At 46.5% G+C, this 17,367-nt stretch overlaps 3 protein-coding genes across 6 annotated transcripts; 1 reads left to right on the top strand and 2 right to left on the bottom strand.

Moving 5' to 3' along the window:
* The first annotated feature begins 1,143 nt into the window (after positions 1–1,143).
* On the top strand, positions 1,144–4,610 carry LOC100830240 (ethylene-responsive transcription factor ERF118). 4 transcript variants are annotated; one of them, XM_010239748.3, is made up of 5 exons: positions 1,145–1,329; positions 1,786–1,953; positions 2,870–2,976; positions 3,053–3,294; positions 3,379–4,610. In XM_010239748.3, exon 5 carries the CDS (start codon positions 3,435–3,437, stop codon positions 4,377–4,379), a length of 945 nt encoding a protein of 314 aa, XP_010238050.1. In that variant the 5' UTR covers positions 1,145–1,329; positions 1,786–1,953; positions 2,870–2,976; positions 3,053–3,294; positions 3,379–3,434; the 3' UTR covers positions 4,380–4,610. The 4 variants fall into 4 exon arrangements, with proteins under 4 accessions (XP_014757283.1, XP_010238050.1, XP_010238049.1 ...); XM_010239747.3 differs by having other exon boundaries at positions 2,870–2,981; XM_024455167.1 differs by having other exon boundaries at positions 2,870–2,981; positions 3,050–3,294.
* Positions 4,611–4,999: 389 nt separating this feature from the next.
* On the bottom strand, positions 5,000–5,981 carry LOC100829937. Its single transcript, XM_003576359.4, has one exon. It carries the CDS (start codon positions 5,840–5,842, stop codon positions 5,291–5,293), a length of 552 nt encoding a protein of 183 aa, XP_003576407.2. The 5' UTR covers positions 5,843–5,981; the 3' UTR covers positions 5,000–5,290.
* A 5,105-nt stretch (positions 5,982–11,086) lies between these two features.
* LOC100829630 lies at positions 11,087–12,175 on the bottom strand. The gene has a single exon (XM_003576358.4). It carries the CDS (start codon positions 12,039–12,041, stop codon positions 11,355–11,357), a length of 687 nt encoding a protein of 228 aa, XP_003576406.1. The 5' UTR covers positions 12,042–12,175; the 3' UTR covers positions 11,087–11,354.
* Between the last annotated feature and the right edge of the window lie 5,192 nt (positions 12,176–17,367).

Below are 17,367 nucleotides of genomic sequence, written 5' to 3'. Positions count from 1 at the left end.
TCAAGTCTATGTAAACAAATGCTAGCCACAACAACACTACCACGTATGATAGGCACAACAACACTAATCTCAATCCACATAATTGTTTTTGTGTATAGCCTACAAAACATTTGTTTCTCAATTGAAATTTACAGGATACAAATATAAATGTAACTATTTTCAGAATTTTATGACACTTAAAATATGAAATTCAAATCTTCCAAAATTTCAAGGTTTATGGAACTCGAGCTCTAAGAGCAATTTCCGCCACAAAGCTGATTAATAACACAACCGATTCAGACTTTTTTTTACTAAATTTCGATACAGAAACCACAGACACTGAGTTGCAAGGCAGGGTGACAAAAACAGTTTGGAGGAGGATCCCCTGACGTACGACTGGCTGACACGTGGGTCCTAGCCCACCTGTCAGCCACCCTCACGGTAGGGAACGTACGTCAGAGGAGCTGTCTCCTACAATTTTTTGATAAAGAATGTGGCGGTACGATACTATAGAACAGAGGAGAAGATATCCAGTGCTCCCACCCCTTAGGGTGCTACCGTGCTCCCAATGCACGGTAGCACTACTAAAAGGTTTTCGAAAAAATTGAAATAAATTGAGTAGGTTTATAAGATATGTGTTTACCATGTCACACAGTTTCAAATCCAAAATTCATTATATGCATAGAGAAACAAAAAAGATAAATCCAAATGTGAGTAGGTCGCAAAAAGACAAAAACATAAAAGACAAAATTTCTGACACTATTCATGTTTACATTTGTCCTTTTTGTTTCTCTCTGTGTATAATGAATTTGGATTTGAAACTTTGTGACATGGTAGACACATATTTTATGAACCCAATTAATTTATTTTAAATTTTTTGAAAACTTTTTAGGTGTGTTACCGTACATTGGGAGCACGGTATCACCCTAAGGGGTGGGAGCACTGAATATCTTCTCAACAGATCCTGTTCAAGTAAGGTTGTAGGCAGGGTGACAATTTGAGTCCTGGACCTGGTATGATTTAAACAAAAATCGTGGTACACGAACGGAGTTCCCCAATCAATGGGACCATCCCAATAGGGACCCACCTATAATTACTCCCCCCGCAGTACCTCGTCACACGTTTCGTCCCTCCGCTCCGCTCGTCTCTTCTCCTCTCCTCTCCTCGCTAAACCCCTCCCCCTCCCCTCCCCCCGTCCCGAACAAATCAAGAAACACGGCCAAAGCTCACTCCCCCCGTCCCCCGAACGGACCACTCCGATCCGCCACGCGGAAAGCCGCCCGGTCCCGAGCTGCCCATCCCATTCCCGTCTCCTCTTTGCAGATCGCAGTGGCACCCGCCGCGGCTCCTGTAAGTAGCGGCAGAACCGAATGTTTTCTCACGCGAGATTGAATTGAATCCTTCGTCTTGATGTTCTTTGGATATGGATCGGTCTTTTCGCCCGCCCTGTTTCCTGTGGAAATTTTCGATTTTTCCCCTTCTCTTGGCTTTCTGACGAGGAATCGTTATTGTCCTGGTAATTAGGAAGAAATATCGGGGCGGGGATTTCGTTTTGGTTTGTTTGTTTCCCTTTATTCCCGTTGTTGATGATTCTCTTTCCGGTGCCGATCTAATCTGTTTATTTCCATAGTTTCTACGCAGAAAATATGGTATTCAATCAGTGAAAAGATGGGAAAAACTTAATTCTTTTCTGCGTTGGATTCTTACTTCAATCCCCTTCTCTCGCCGATTGATTGCCTATAACATGTCTTTCGTGTTTTCCTTGGTTAATATTTTCTGTTCGTGGTGTTGGTGCGATGATCGCAGAGTTGGAGTAGAGATCGCCGGCGCGAGCGCTCGCTCTTGATTTATGTCGCCTGCTCTGCTGCTCCATGGTTCTGAGCTCCCATCACCTCCTTCCGCTTCTTGCTCCCTTCTCCCTCAATCTTGGCAGAGGGGCGCCAGAACCCAAGATCACCGCTTCAAGATCTCCCGGTAAGTGTGCCAGACCAGTTACCTGCCTGCCAGCAATTTCTGGCGCATTTAACTTGTCTCTGTTTCACTTTCCCCTGTTCTAGTCTTAATATCCCTTCACACTCGAAATTCCGGATCCCAGAAAAAGAGTCCCTACTTGTTTATGTTTTGCACTTATAAGCGTCCAAGTGTCGTTCCTGGTAGTAGAAGAGTCCTAATGGCGCATGCCTTTTATCTTCCTCGGAAGATAATTTATTGTAGAAATTGTGTCTCTTGAACATTGTAACTGTAAACTGCAATGGTTTGTTCATTCAAGCTATTGCTGCCTTCTTCACAGTTCCCTCTGGTTAGCTGTGATGGCTCCTTGATTGTGTAATATAAGCGCCGAACATCTTTCTGACATACCTGCAGATAATGAGGCAGCTGTAACGCGTTTGATTTGTTTCCTTTCATTTAACTGCAATAGTTTCTGTTTCGTTTTTATCCAGCAATCTTAATCGTGTACCTTTTATCAATTGTGTGCATACTTGTGTTAAAAAATGCTTTGCATACGACTTTCCTGTCCGACTTGCATCCGATACTGGATCCTTTGTCCGATGTTGATGCGGCAGTTTGATCCAAGTGCGATGGGCTAGGGTCGGACGAGTGTCGGTTGGACAGTCTTGACTGATTTCAAAACAAACGCACCTGCGCAATAATTGATGTCATTGCTTTGTTTTAGTCATGAAAATGAAAATGTCAACACGCATTGCTACTTGCCATATCTGTTACTCAGGAGTCATAGTGTTAAGAATTTCCATCATACATAAGAAACATTTTGGTTGAGCCCATGCGTGCCTGCCCTTATATCGCCTCCTTTCAATTTCAATATGGAATTGCAAAACTTTCCTATAATGATGTCCAGTGATGAGCTGTGCTTTCCTGCTTGTGGTCTCAGATTTGGATTTGGGGTGAAGTACTCTGGTTTTCTGCATTTATACCGGTGCCCAGTGCTGCGCTGCACGTGAAGTAATCACAATTTGAGAATCGCCCAAATCACAACAAGTTTGGTAACTAACTTTCACTCCTTACAACTTCCCAAAAAGTTTGGGCCTCATCTGACTTTTTTCGATGCTAGCAGGTTTGGTTTGGGTGGATTAAAGTTCAGCAACTCGATTCATTCCCATCCCGTCATTCTTGAAGTTCATAAACAATCAGCTAGAATTCAAGTTTCTCTTTGACGTCCTGAAAAAGAAGAACTCTTTCTTTTCTCTAGTTTGAATCAGAAGTTGGAGAGAACCCACTTTCTGACTTTTTTAGCTTAGGTGCTCAGGCTCTTGAGCAGACCAGGAGCCTCCTGAATTTGTTCAAGTAGTATAATTGGTATGTAGACAGCTTGTTTTCTCCTTGCAGTTCGCTAAATTTCAACTTGAGCATATTTGACACAATCACTGGTCTTCTCTGCAGATTGTGAGCGAGGCAAATAACCCAATAATCTCTGGACCTCGCTTGGAATCTGGGGCATGTTGCAAAACGAGATGACGCCTTCTTCGCGAAGGGTCCGCATTTCCTGCAGTGACCCTGATGCTACCGATTCCTCTGATGATGATGTTCAGAATGCCAAGAAGGAGAAGCGAATGATATTAGAAGTACTGGTTCCCATGAATATCTCTGGAAACCTCAAATCTCGGAAGACCCTGGTGTCAGGTGGCACAAAGAAATCAAAGGGCATGGAGAAGGAACCAACAAGCAGGTACCCTGGTGTGCGCCAACGGGCTTGGGGTAAGTGGGCCGCAGAGATACGTGATCCTGTGAGGAAGATCCGGAAATGGATTGGCACATTTAGCTCCGAGGAGGCTGCTGCTGAAGCATACAAGGCAAAACGGAACCAGTACCGTGCAGAGATGTTGGCCATCAAATCTCAATCATCTGCACCCGATCATGCAGATTCGTCCAGTTCAGCTACTATCTCTAATGAGATATTGGGCATCAAATCTCGATCATCTGCATCATACCATGCAGAATTGTCCAGCTCAGCTACTTTATCTTGCGTGTCCTCATCTGTGTCGTTTGACCAGCAATCACAAGAAGAGGTACGCAAGGTAGTGTCGGTGGAGATAGCTCCTGATACTGTTGATGAAAGCTTACTGAACTTCTCTACGACACCTAGTGATAAAGAAATTTCGGTGGATGCATTCCTTGGCCAGATAAATGAGCTTCCTATCAGTGACTATGCATGTCCAACTGATGAACTCTCACTGGATGATTTCTCAAGGCTGGCAGATGTGTTTGCTGTCAATGATTTTGTCGTTGCTGCAGATGAGCCGCTGGATGATGACTATATTGGACTTGCAGACATCAGCCACCTACAGATGCCATTCACAGAACCAAAGTTTGAGCTGGATGCAGAACTTGATTGGAACTGTTTTGACTTTGCTTCCTTGGAAAGTGAACTAGAGGAACTTTGAGTTCTCAACAGGGTTGTATTCTGTGTACGAGGTTTTCTTCTACACTTGGCATGAAAGAGGTGGAATCATATTTCCATCTTTTTCGGATTGCAGGTGTGATCTGGAGATATACTTCGCCTCCAATTTTGTCGGAAAAATGTACAGTCCTCTCCCTAGAGTAATTATCTGGTCGAGCTAATGTGTACCATGTAATGTGTACAAGATCATCTGCTATAAAATGATTGTGATAAATTGTCTTTGCCGTCATAGGCAGCTCTTAATTATTTTTTAGTGTTATTTCGTTACATTCATTTCAGCATCTCTGGCGTTGGCTTGTGCAAATGTTCTGTGTTCTGTCAGATTTGAGCGCTCACTTTAGACAATGAACGTTGGATCATAGCAAATGAAGAATCATTACAGATTTATACAGTACTGAAATATGCCAGGTAATGATGTTCTTGTTTTCTAAAACCTCAAGAGGGAGTACAAGTTAGGTGTTTCCCCTGAAATGTTCATATCTAGTTCTTGGGTTAGTCAACTGCTAGTAGACTAGTTTGAATACAAAATAATCTGCAAACCATAAGCTAAAAGGTAGGCCCCCAATATATGTGTAAATTACTATCGGTAAAGGACCCAATTTGTGTGGAATGTCCGTTCCCTATTTTATTTTATATTCCGATGCATTGATCTGTGCGCTGTCAGCATTGCTCCTGCAAGAATTACCATAATCTTAAGGTAAAAAACCTTTCAGAATGTATCCTCACTGATAGTATGAAATAACAGAGCTACGTCGTGCTAACAAGCATGCGAATCCCAGAATTGCTCTTATGTTGTTTTCCAGGCAGACCAAGCTGCTCCAGGAAAACGGAAAATTGCTGCAAAGATCACCACAAATTTTCAGTTAAGGCATTAAACTGTCCGGTGGTGGAGCGTCAGTAGACGGCGGCGCACTCGAAGGAGATGTCGCATCCGGGGACGGGCGTGAGCTTGATGGCGTGCTTGACCCTGCTCATGAAGACCGGGAGGAAGGACATGGCCTGGCAGATGCAGGCGTTGTCGATGCCCATCAGGCGCCGGCAGCACGCCGTGTCGTACGGGTCCGCTCCCCCAACGTGGTGCCCGTGCCCGTGCCCGTGGTGGCTGCTGCCGCGGACGCCGCCGCCGCCGTGCTCGCCGCCATGGCCGTGGTCCGCCTGGAGCTCGTAGCCGGCGGACGACTCGTTGAGCGGCCGGCGCGGCGGCACCGCGGGGTTCGCGCCGGGGAAAGTTCTCAGGCTGCAGGCCTCGTTGGCCAGGTTGAACTGGGACCGGCAGAACACCTGGGCGTCCGCCACGGAAACGAAGAACAGCAGTAGCAGGAGCACCATGGGCAGCGCATTATTGAGAGCCAGCAATGGCGATCTCTTCTTCTCCATGCTGGTCCTTGTCACTGACGCTGCTGCTGCTGTTTTCTTGGGTTTGGCGAAGATGGGTTTTGGCGGCATTTCTGGAGGGGGCTTAAGTAGCTAGGTGATGCTGATTTAGGAGACATTCTGGTTAAAACTTTGAGCAGTATCGATCTTGTCGGTAGGGATTAGGAGGCTTTTATGGGCTTATGGCATCGTTACGGCTTGCGGAGCGGGTCCGTTTGAATGATTTTTAGGTTGGTCATGCTTCAGCTGTGACTCGTGACCGGTTCACACTTTGACTGTTTTGACATGTGGTCTCTTTTCTGCGACTTATTTCGTGATGCCATTAAAATGTTCTGCATATATGGGCACCGATGCTTTATGAACCGGTAAATGCTCACGCTTTTGAAAGCCTAAGTTGCAATTGGAGTCCTGCAACGGCCTCGGCAGTGGCCGTGGCCTCTATTGCTGCTGCAGGAGGATCTCCACTCGCTCCCCCTAAACGACCATCAAACCGCCGGTATAGGGGCGTTAGCGTAAAAAAACTGACACAGTTGCGACCCCTATTTTGGTTTTTTGTCCGGCGCGGCCCCACTTCATATCCGGCGCTCCCACGGGCCAAACTCAACCCACGAGGGGGGTGAGCGGGGCACCGGCTCGAGGCTAAAAACAGGCGAGCTAGCCCTGTCAGCGGCACAACCCAAAAAACAAACCCATATCATCCTCTCCGTCAGGTGGTGGCCACCTCCACCCCAAATCGCCGCCGGAACCACCCCATTCATCGGCGACGGTCCGCAGTAGATAATAATGTCGTCCGCGCATAGATCTCCCCGCGCCACCACAGCGACCCGTTCCGTCGTCATTGGAAGATCACCGGCAGCTGCAAGCCCACCTCGCGGCCACCTTGCGCGCAGGAGGTGTTTCACGATTTGCCAAGGCCATGGATTTGGACGACTAGGAGATGCTCGCCGCGCTGTTTGACGAGGAAGTCACCGCTGCCGATGATGTGGCCTCAGGCAGCGAGGAGGAGCATCAGGTGATACTCTCTGCCCTTCTGGGCTTGATCGCCCAGGATGCACAGTCATTGTGCAGGGGAGATTCGAGGAAGGGCCAACGCAAGAGCAAGGCGAGGCAAAGGATGGAGGGTTACTTCATGTTGTACGCCAGCTATACTTCGTCGATGATCCATTGCACAACGATATGGTCTTTCGACGCTGTTTCAGGATGTCCCGAAAGCTTTTCTTGAATATTGCCGAGTACCTCAGTGAGTTCGACAATTACATCAAATTGAAGAGAGACGTCATCCTCACAGTTGGTTTCTCAACTATTCAGAAATGCATGGTATCTCTCCGGTTGCTTGCATATGGAATTCATGCAGATACACAGAACGACTACCTCTGCATGGCTGAGTCCACGGACATCGATTGCATGTACAAGTTCTGTAGGGAAATTGTGTTAGTGTTTGGAGATATTTAGTTGTGAACACACAATGCAGAATACACAGCCCGGATCCTGGCACAGAACGTAGAAAGAGGATTCTTAGGTATGCTTGAAAGCATCGACTGTATGCATTGCTATGGAAGAATTGTCCATTTGCACACCAAGACATGTAGAAAGGTCACAAATGATTATGTAATGTGGTACTTGAGCCTGTTTGTGGATTTTGCAAGCTTTCTTTGGTTAGGCAGGATCACACAATGACATCAATGTGATGCAGTGATCAAATGTGTTTGCCAAGCTTGCTTAAATGCACTGCTCCTCCGGTGAACTACGAGATCAATGGCCACGTGTACACCAAGGGTACTACCTAGCAGATGGCATCTATCCAAGGTCAACTTTTGTGAAGACAATCTCAAACGCACCCCCAGGAGGAGCAAGAACTTGGTTTTCGACGCAACAGAAAGCTTGTAGGAAGGATGTCGAGCGAGCCATTGTCCAGTGCCCTGCTCTTACTTGGTCCAAAGATCAGATGTGGGAGGTCATTACTGCCTGTGTAATCTTGCACAACATGACCATTGAGAGTGAGCGGGAATTTTTAGTGTTTGACACTGAACCGTATGAACGGATGGGTCCTCTGGCCAATGTTGATCACCAGGTGCCAGCCGCCTTCGCCGCTTTCCTCTCCAGGCATCAGAAAATCCGAGACACACTCATCATCAACTTCAAGTTGGGGGGGGGGGGGGGGGGGGCTGGGAACCGGCTCAACCCCAAAACACAAATTTTAGTCGGCGCTCCCCCATATGGCCCAAAAAATGCATGGCCGGACGCCGTATGGGGTACGAGTGAAGATGCTCTTTACGAATAGAATGCATTATATTTGTGATAAAAAGATTTTTGATAGCTTATTTGTGAAGGTAAGAATGGTAGAGAGCTTAAAATTGCAGAAAGAAATTCTCCTAAATAGCTTCAGGTGGCAAAACATTCCTCCTGATGGACTTCATGTTTGTAAAATTTATACCAATATATTAAATTGGAGTTGGTGGTGATGCCGGGCGTCACGGTACGTCACTTTACCGAAATTATGAATCTGCTACCGCTGTCCCAACGCGTCTTTTAATCCCGGCACCTGCGGTACTTAAGCACAGAAAAAACATGTACCGCCCAAAAAAGAAAAAAAAACAACAGAGCCCTCCTCGCTCCTCCTCATCACCTATGAATCTCACCCCCGCCCCCTGCCCGATCCGGATCTCGCCAGCGCCCGCCGCCATTCTTGGTCGCCTCCACCAGCTCGTGCACGTCAGCGGCTGCGAACCCACGGCTCCGTCGTGCGCCCCGACCGCCGCCTCCACCGGCTCGTGCACGCCGGTGGCTCCCCGCGGGACTTGGACAGCGATGGGATGAGCCTGAGGCCGGGATGGCGGTGGCCTCGTGCAAGGCAGCAGGGACCACGTCGGCGCGAGCCATCTGTGGCCTTCCCGATGGGTAGTGGCGCGCGGCAACCAGTGGCCGGACGTGATGTATGGGCGGCGCGCGAGCGCGGCGAACAGGCGGACAAGGCTGCGAGAGGGCACATGCGGGCGGCGCACAGGCGTACCGGGCGGCAAGTGTGAGCAGGCGGCGCGTAGGAGCGCACGGGCGGCGGGAATCTACGGGAGGAGGCGGTGCGCACAAGCGGACGGCCATGCATAGCGGTGCGATGTTCGGTGGCGAGATGAATCAGGACGAGAAGAGGAGCAGTTTGCACTCATGGTGGATGAAAAGGATAGTGAGAGGGAGGGCAAGAGAAATTGGGAGAAGAGATTTGAGAAATAAAATACGGAGTAGAAGTAATCTATTGTTTTTTTGGGAATAATTAATTTATGGTTGCAAGCGTGTAAAACCCCCTTGGCTAATCGCATAATTGCAATCTGATGTTCGTGGAGAGGTTGCCGTCAGCACGCTGGATGATGGATGTGCTACTGCTAGTCTGCTACGCCAGTTGTTGACATGGGGTCCAGCTGTGCGCTTTCGCCTTTCGCCTCCACACAATCGTTCTCTGTTTTTGTTTACACTGAAAGATGCACAAGCTTTTACGCTGGATGATGTGTTACGCCGCGTGGCCAAATTAAGCACTATCTTCTGAACAACGACGCTCATGTAGGGCTAGTTCGCGAAAGCTACCGAGAAAAAGCGTTAGTGCTTTCAAAATGCCAGATTATTGGACTTGACAAAGTGGTTGGCTGACAAGGATTTGTCCAGGATGTGCCCATCACGTATTGACGGTTGGTCAATAAGGCGAACAAAAGCTTAATTTGGCCACGCGCAGAGGTTAACCCCGCGTGTGTGATGGTCAATGAACCGAGTTTATTGCAGGTTAAATACTTAAATTGTTGAAACAGCAGTTCCCTCAACACGCGTAATTTGCAGTTTTGCACCGTGGAAGAAGCAGGGAAACCAGCTAATTCATGTGTGATTTGTACTTTTGCACTCGTGTTTTTTTTGTAAGACCATTGACCAAGACCATATTAAATCAACCAATCCTTATGGGATCATTTTTTATTATAGAAAAGTCAAATTGAACACAATTTTTTTTAGGGGGGTAGGGGGGGGGGGTCAAAGTCGTCTTCCTCTTGTGCTCGCAATTGGCGCATCATGAGTATAGCTCGATGTTTTCTTTAGACTTCTGAACCACGTCGGAATAGCAAAAGGTTTTCTTCCTCTTGTGCTCGCAATTGGCGCATCATGAGTATAGCTCGATGTTTTCTTTGGACTTCTGAACCACGTCGGAATAGCAAAAGGTTATTCGCGTAGTAGCGGGAGGTCGCCAGCCGGAGTTAAAATATGCCGGTGACCTGAGAAACAGAACCCGTCTCGGAGAATAAGGTAACGAGAAAAGGACTGCACGACCATCCCTGATCCATCTAGACAGATCCGAAGAAAACTAACCTCACCAGCTCCGTGATAAAGCCGAAGTTAGAAGAACCTCACAGTTGCGGAACACGAAGACAGAACCAAGGCACAAACATCGAGACATGACCAAATCCATCTCTAGAAGATCAGCAACCAGACGATTATTCGGCCTCTATGCCGCCGACGAAGACGGCGCCAACAAGGTGAAACAGAAGTCAGGGAAACCTTATTCTCAAAGCGCACTGCGTCATCATATCCAACATCGTGTCACTGTTAAGGAACCAAATCCTAACTGCTAAGTTTCATGCCGCGACGTAGATCTAGGGTCCCCACCCTTTCGTAGCAGGAGCGACAGGCAAAGGATGAGGGAACCGTGGCAACGCCGGCGGGATGTTGTAGTGCGGAGACATTTTTTCAGGAGAGAGATGACTGGAGTTGCTCGTGGTTTTGTGGTTGTAGAGTTCTAAACTAATTAAGTTTGGTCGTAAAATGTTATTACTCCCAACGTTCATGAATGTAAGATATTCTAGTTTATAGAATAATTTACCAACATTTATAACTATAAATTAGTTTTTATTAAGTCTGTCATGATATATATCTTCATAGTATTTTTATTTGATATATGGATATTAGTATTTTTTTTACAAACTTGATTAAATTTGAAGAAATTTTACTTAGAGCAGAAATGTTAAAAGTTAGGAAAGGGGGAAGGATCAAGGAAATTGAGCTAATTGAGATGACGAGGATATGAATAGGACTTGGTTAATTTATGATCATATATCGTGATGATTAATTTATTGTTGGCTGATCCGCTTTTAGTCATGTGAGCGTCTGACGAACTGCATAATTTTTACCGAACCAATTTGCAGAAAATTATACTCCGTATGTTATTGCATAAGAGGACAGTCCGTGAACGTAGTTTTCCTCACTTCGGTATATACACAGAAATGGCGTTAATACCTTTCTACCGCAACTAGAAATCCTGTCCCCCAAAAAGAACAGCAGATGGAATTTTGGAAGAAAGAGTCATGCATTAGAGCATTTCCATTTCCATCTCAAAGAATGGTGAGGTAGTAGTACAAATCTTCGATTGAAGATCAAGCGAGCAACAGGAGCTTTGTAGACACAGCTCCTCCGATTTTGTAATCTTCTTTCAGAGATAAGCAAAAGTTTGAACAATAATCATCGCCACCACAGCTCCTAAACAACCCAACCCTCCTTTGATCATCCCACTGACAGGTGGGACCAGCCGGGAATCGGCATCTCAGCCAAAGCATATTCACACGGCCACACCTACCATCCCGTCCCGTCTTTCACTCCGCCGAGCGCAGAACGGGAGGAGCCGCTGCCGCCGCCGCACGGCGTGCTCGCGCCGCCACCCAACGACCACGGGCGCTTCTGCCTCGGCGACCGACCTGCGGCCGCTGTCATCGGCTTCCCACCACGCCTGGTCGCCGCTCGCCGAGCTGGCACCCCAAAGCGTCACCGCCGGCGGTTCCCCACCCGCGGATCCAAATCTAGCTCCTCCGCCGCCGCAGGAGAACCGCTCCTGCCACGTCCGCACGACGGCGCCGCCCCACGGGAAGCAGCCGTCGATCCCCTCGGCGGCGCCCTCGAAGTACCCCAGTGCCCTCCTTCCAGAGTCCTCTTCGCCGGAAGAGCTGGTGGCCGCTTCGTCTTCGGAGCTCTCGTCTTCGTCGTCCTCGTCATCATCGCCATCGGAGTAGTCGGAGTCCTCGTCCCCGGAGGAGTAGTAGGTGGAGATGTGCGAGGAGATGACCTCCTTCCCGCGGGAGCGGAGGCGGAGGATGAGCACCTGCAGCCTGCCGAGCAGGCTGGGCAGCGTCGCCATCGCCGCCAGCGCCACGGCCAGCGGCGCCCACATCTCGGCCAGCAGCGCCGCCAGGTTCGGCGCCCGGAACCGCCCCACCCCGGCCTCCAGCATCGTCGCCGCAGCCGCCTCCATCAGGGTTTCTTTTCTCCCCCAAAATCGGCAGAAATTAGAAAAAAAAAGGAAGAAAGCTCACACGTTATCTCCTTGTCTACGCGAGATGTGAGAAGGAGGAAGAGGAAGAGAGGGGAAAAGAGGAGGCGACGCCTTGGTTTTAAAGCCACGGGAGGCGACCATTTCCTGCAGCTTATTGGTCGGGCTTAACGTGGCGGGCCCAGGGTGTCAGTGAGGCAGGGCGAGCAGCGCGTGCGGGAGAAAAGTATTCTATACTCGCAGCGGGTGGAACGAAGCAGCTCCTGGCGCTTGGTCGACCCACGGTCGCGTGACGGCGTGAGTGAACCCGCGGTTAAAACCCGTGTGGAGCCAAGACGAGCAGCTCTCGCTGACATGTGGGGCGCCCTTGTTATCGGCTCAGCCTGTCAGTGACTCAATGGCCCGGTGTGAATGGTCTGGGAAGGGCAGATGCGGGGGGGCTTGGCCTGCGACCGAGATGGCGTCTCGGGATGGGCGCAGTGAGTCAGCAGCAGCCGTGTGCGGGGGCAGGCTCTGACGCGTGGGCCCGCATACCAGATTGGCATGAACGGCTGTTTACGGGCCGTAGGGGCCCAGGACGTGTGATTTATGAGTCAGCGTCGCGTGTGGTACGGGGTTTCTTCCGTGCGGGACAAATGGCTGCGGCGTCGGTTCGCCGGAACGAGTGGCCGGAGATACTCCAGATCCCGTGTGATCTCCCGGCCACTACTTGCCTGACACGTCGGAGCTCCTTCTCCGTGGATCAGGAGCACATATGTGTTTCCTCTTGCGATCTGGAGGTTATGCTTTGGCTGGCTGTGTTTGCTTGTATGAGTCGGTAAGCAAGTACGTGTGCATCCTCATTCTATGTTTGCAACCGAAGTAGTGTCTGTTTTTCATGTCATTTAGAAATTAGAAATCGAGGGAAAAATAGGTCGTGAATATTTAATTCCATGTCACTTACAAAGGTAAATAGAAGTCGACGGTAAATAACTCCTTTCAACTATATACAAAAGTAAATAGATCTACTATTAACTCTCTCTTAGTCAACTTCTTCGCAGCAGGTCTCTTTGCAAATAGTCAATTTTTGTCCCTTTTTCCACATCAACAATTTTAAATAAAACAATTGGCCGGCCTTTTTTGTAGATGTCCTAATGCCTATGCAGAATCTTATGCTTTATTTTGATCATCAATTAGGGCGTCCACGCAATGGTACGTACTCTACATTATATTGATCGAATTAGCAATCCAGGGATACGTGTGGGCCTTGTATTCCGAAAAGAAGGAAAAAAATATTATTTTTGCGCATAAGGAGTTTTTTATACATATATGATAAAAAAATTCGTCTAGTAGCTAGTTAGACATCAAATTCATTGCGATCACATAATCCTGGAAGGATGAAACATTTGTTACTACTCAAATAAGTAGATGCTCATTTTATCTTTGGTGGCATACATGTCTCCCTCTTTGTTCAGTTTAGCTGAACTGACAGATGTCCACATGGATTAGTATCGCCCAGTTTTTTTGTGGGTTCAAATTTACAAAATGATATAAAAACAGAAATGGAGAAAGCAAACAAGAGAAAACGAACACTATACCAAAAACATGGGAATAAAAAAGAAACCTTTTGAATTCCATCAAAACTCATTGTTCTTTAGGTTACTTCTGAACTTATGCGTTTATGTTATGATTTTCTTTTTTTTGTTTTCTCCAAATTTCCTGATTATATTGCAGCTTTAATTTTTGTGTTGATTGGGTACCACGTGTACAAAACCACGCACCATCATCATCAAAACTCGTTCTGTTAAGTCTGTGATCAAATATTGATGGTTTTGATAATTGAGAGACCAAGAATGTTGCGAAAAGTCAGGGGCGTTTTCCCCTGATTGGGAAAAGGAAAAGAATGTTGGAACTGGAGTTAGGTTGACGGTTTAGGTTTAGACTTTGACAAAAGTTGAGAACCCATATGGCAGTACAAAAGCCCGGATTTTGAACATTGCGAATTGGGACGTTATCCCGCAACCTTATCGATCGGTGCCTAACTAATTTCGCTCGTGCTTTCCACACAATCCTGTTTCAGGTAGTTACGTGCTCAGCTGATCCACTATTTGGACTCGAAACGAAACAAAACGGACTACAAAAGTAGAGATGGAGTAGCATTTAAACGTGAAACAGAGCGCTCCTGCAGTCTCTGTCTAAAACGGCAGCCGCCAGCTAATGCACACGCCGATCGGCAGCCACCGTCAGGAACCACACAAAACTGCAGAAGACGACGTTTAATTAGCTTGGCTCAGGCGCCAACTATTTGGAGATGCACCGAAAAGACGGATGGGGGGATGCTTTTATTGGTACCAAATGGACTACAGTGTATAAGGTGATGCTGATCGGTCAGCATCATGAACTGTATAATCATTCTCTTCGTACGGTCTGAAACCTTCTTTTCTTTCCTATTTTTCGCTCCTTTGAACTGAAGTGACTTCTGTTTCCTCGTCTAGGAATTACGAGTATTTTTTATGGGATGTCTCGACAATCCACTAAGATAGATTTGAACGGGTAACAGAGCCTCCTTATTTTTTTTCCAGGAAACACGTTACAAGCACCCATACACACGGACGTACACTCACCCCTATGAACGCATGCATGCACATCCTATCCCTATGAGCACCTTCGAGAGACTGAGCCACCGTCCGGTCATCTTGAGGCACATGCGCCTCGTAATTTGGTTAAAACCTAAAATAAATCTAAGAAATGCGAACACCCATGCCACTTGAACCTGAGTGGACTGATTCCACCACAAGGAACCAACCACTGAGCCCCCTTATTTGAACATGCAATCCAGCAGAGAAGTAGAGAACTAGGCTCAGAGCACCGTTGGACAAAAAAGGCACATCAACAAATAAATCCTCGCTAGACTTGTGCCTCCAGCACCACAACAAAGGCTAGCACAATACCCATACTTCGTTACGGATTAAAAAACAACATGTTTTAAAAATGCTACATTCTGAATTATTGATCTTCTTAAGTTTAAGTTAACAACTCAGACATTTTGGATCAAGATCTGAGTGCCATCTCCACTATCTCCTCTTCCACGTGATATCGTTGGATTAAGATTCAACGGTCAAACACGTCAACTGATTTCTAACTAAAAATCAGTCAACTTATCAATAGCAAAACCGAAATTAATATGTTCCATGAAAATGGAAAAAACAAAAACGTGATTTGTAAACGGACAATATCAATTTCAGAACAAAGATAGCATAATTAACTAGTAACTGTTTCACGGTCGACATTGATAACCATACAACCAAAATATTTTTCATCACTTTTGTTAGTTGCATGGAATCTCATGTTTAAATTGGATGGTTCTTAGTGTACTAAGAAATAACAAAACCGTGAACTAATTGTGTATGCACGACGCGGCGCGACATCCACCGCAATTCATGGGCATGATATCGGCTTAAGACACAATCAAGGCTGCGGTTAAGATAATCCTTAGTTATACCTAACATATACTACTATTTGCAATATGATTACATGAAAGCGACTAATCATTATGTTTGATTTCGTCTTCCTAATATGTATGTGCTGTCAGTGATGCAAACCATTAACCGCATATAGTTAGTGTTGCATTACTTAGTAAGGCATGGGCTCCAATCATTCAGCGTGCCTGGACTAGGTCCGGATTAGGGGCACAAGATTAACCAAGATGAATGCAGCACAGCTTTACCAACATGCCTTTTCCGTACGTTTCTTCATCTAAAAGAAATGTTGTTATGGGCTGAACAATAGGCATATACTAGGAAAAAAAAAGAGAGAACAACATGCATATGTTTTAGATTTTGTTCTTTTGCAGGGCTCTGTTCCTCCGTCCTCATCATGCCATAAGAGTGTGTTTAACGCTTTGTAGGACTAATCACCGGTTGGGATGTCATGGAATAATTAAGACAAGGTGGGTAATTTAAAACTTGGAAGTTTGTCTCAAGATTTGTTAAAATGATCTCGGATAGCATCATAGCAATTAGGGCATCTCCAAGGAAAACCCCAAATTCTTCCCATTTGTCCAAATCTATCCATATGGGAGTCCTAAGCAAAATACACAACCCAATGAGAACTCTCAGTTGTCCAAAAGTGGTCCACACCCCCATTTCTTCCTCAAATTTAGGAAGAATATGAGGAGTCCCCATTTGTACAAAACTCATCCAAATCTTGTCCACTTGTCTTCTTGACCCACATGTCGAAGACTAATGAAGAGATAAATGAGGGGTTACCAACTTACCATTGGACAACTTGATATTTTTCTCTCCCCCATTTGTCCAAAGACTCGTCAAATAGACAAATGTGAATGACAAACGCTGGGCTCATCCTTGGAGATGCCCTTAGTTCAGATCCTCGGACAGGGTTGCTCATTCTCTGATTAGCCAGGTGTTGCAATTAGTACAGAAGACATCTCCAAGGGAAGCCCCCAAATTCTCCACATGTTTCCAAATCTGTCCATATTAAGGTCCAAGAGCAAAATACACAATCCAATGGGAACTCTCATTTGTCCAAAAGTGGTCCACACTTCCATTTCTTCCCCAAATTTGGGAAGAGTATGGGGACTCTCCATTTGTGCAAAATTCATTTAAATTTTGTCCACTTGTCTTTTTCGCCCACATGTCAAAGAATCATGAAAAGATAAATGGGAGGTTATCATTGAACAACTTGATATTTTCCACACCCCCATTTGTCCAAATACCCCTCAAATGGACAAATGGGGAGGACAAATGGGAACTCACCCTTGGACGCAATTTGGTGAACCAAATAATTGTGTCTAAACATAACAGCATGTCAGCAATCTAAAATTTATTCTACAGAATAGCAGGAATCTGTAATTGTAAGAAAAGTCATATCTGCAAGAAAATCGATGCCCCATCTCTCTGGTGTAAATTAGTTGGTTTTTAACCACACACTCTCTGATGTAAATTGCGAATTAGCTTCACTCTGCCTGCATGGATGTGCATTGTATCTTCTTAGCAGCAGTTTATTAAATTATGGTGCTTAACTTGTAGGCTGCATAGCTTCGACAAATGTTTTTTTTCGAGAAAACGCAAAAGCCTTGCGTCTCGATGCATTGATAGATAAGAAAAAGTTATTTACAAGGTCGCGAAGGACCACACCCGATTACAACACAACACGCCTAAATAGGATCTGGAGGCAATAGCGCCCTCAGACCCACTGCTCCCGCCCGAGACCACTGGCGAGCCTCTGCCTTGACCCCGTCTAGGAGGGAGGCGATGCTGGGTAGAGAGTTGTTGAAGACCGCAGCGTTGCGGTGTTTCCAGTTCGACCA

This window comes from Brachypodium distachyon, chromosome 4, assembly GCF_000005505.3.
Source record: "Brachypodium distachyon strain Bd21 chromosome 4, Brachypodium_distachyon_v3.0, whole genome shotgun sequence".
Classification (NCBI taxonomy): domain Eukaryota; kingdom Viridiplantae; phylum Streptophyta; class Magnoliopsida; order Poales; family Poaceae; genus Brachypodium; species Brachypodium distachyon.
The sequence above is the reverse complement of the archived record's forward strand: the minus strand, read 5'-3'. Positions and strand labels throughout refer to the sequence as shown.

Coding starts and splice junctions, on each gene's coding strand:
- LOC100829937 (XM_003576359.4), bottom strand. CDS start 5,842: ATGCCGCCAAAACCCATCTTCGCCAAACCCAAGAAAACAGCAGCAGCA.
- LOC100830240 (XM_014901797.2), top strand. CDS start 3,435: ATGTTGCAAAACGAGATGACGCCTTCTTCGCGAAGGGTCCGCATTTCC.
- LOC100829630 (XM_003576358.4), bottom strand. CDS start 12,041: ATGGAGGCGGCTGCGGCGACGATGCTGGAGGCCGGGGTGGGGCGGTTC.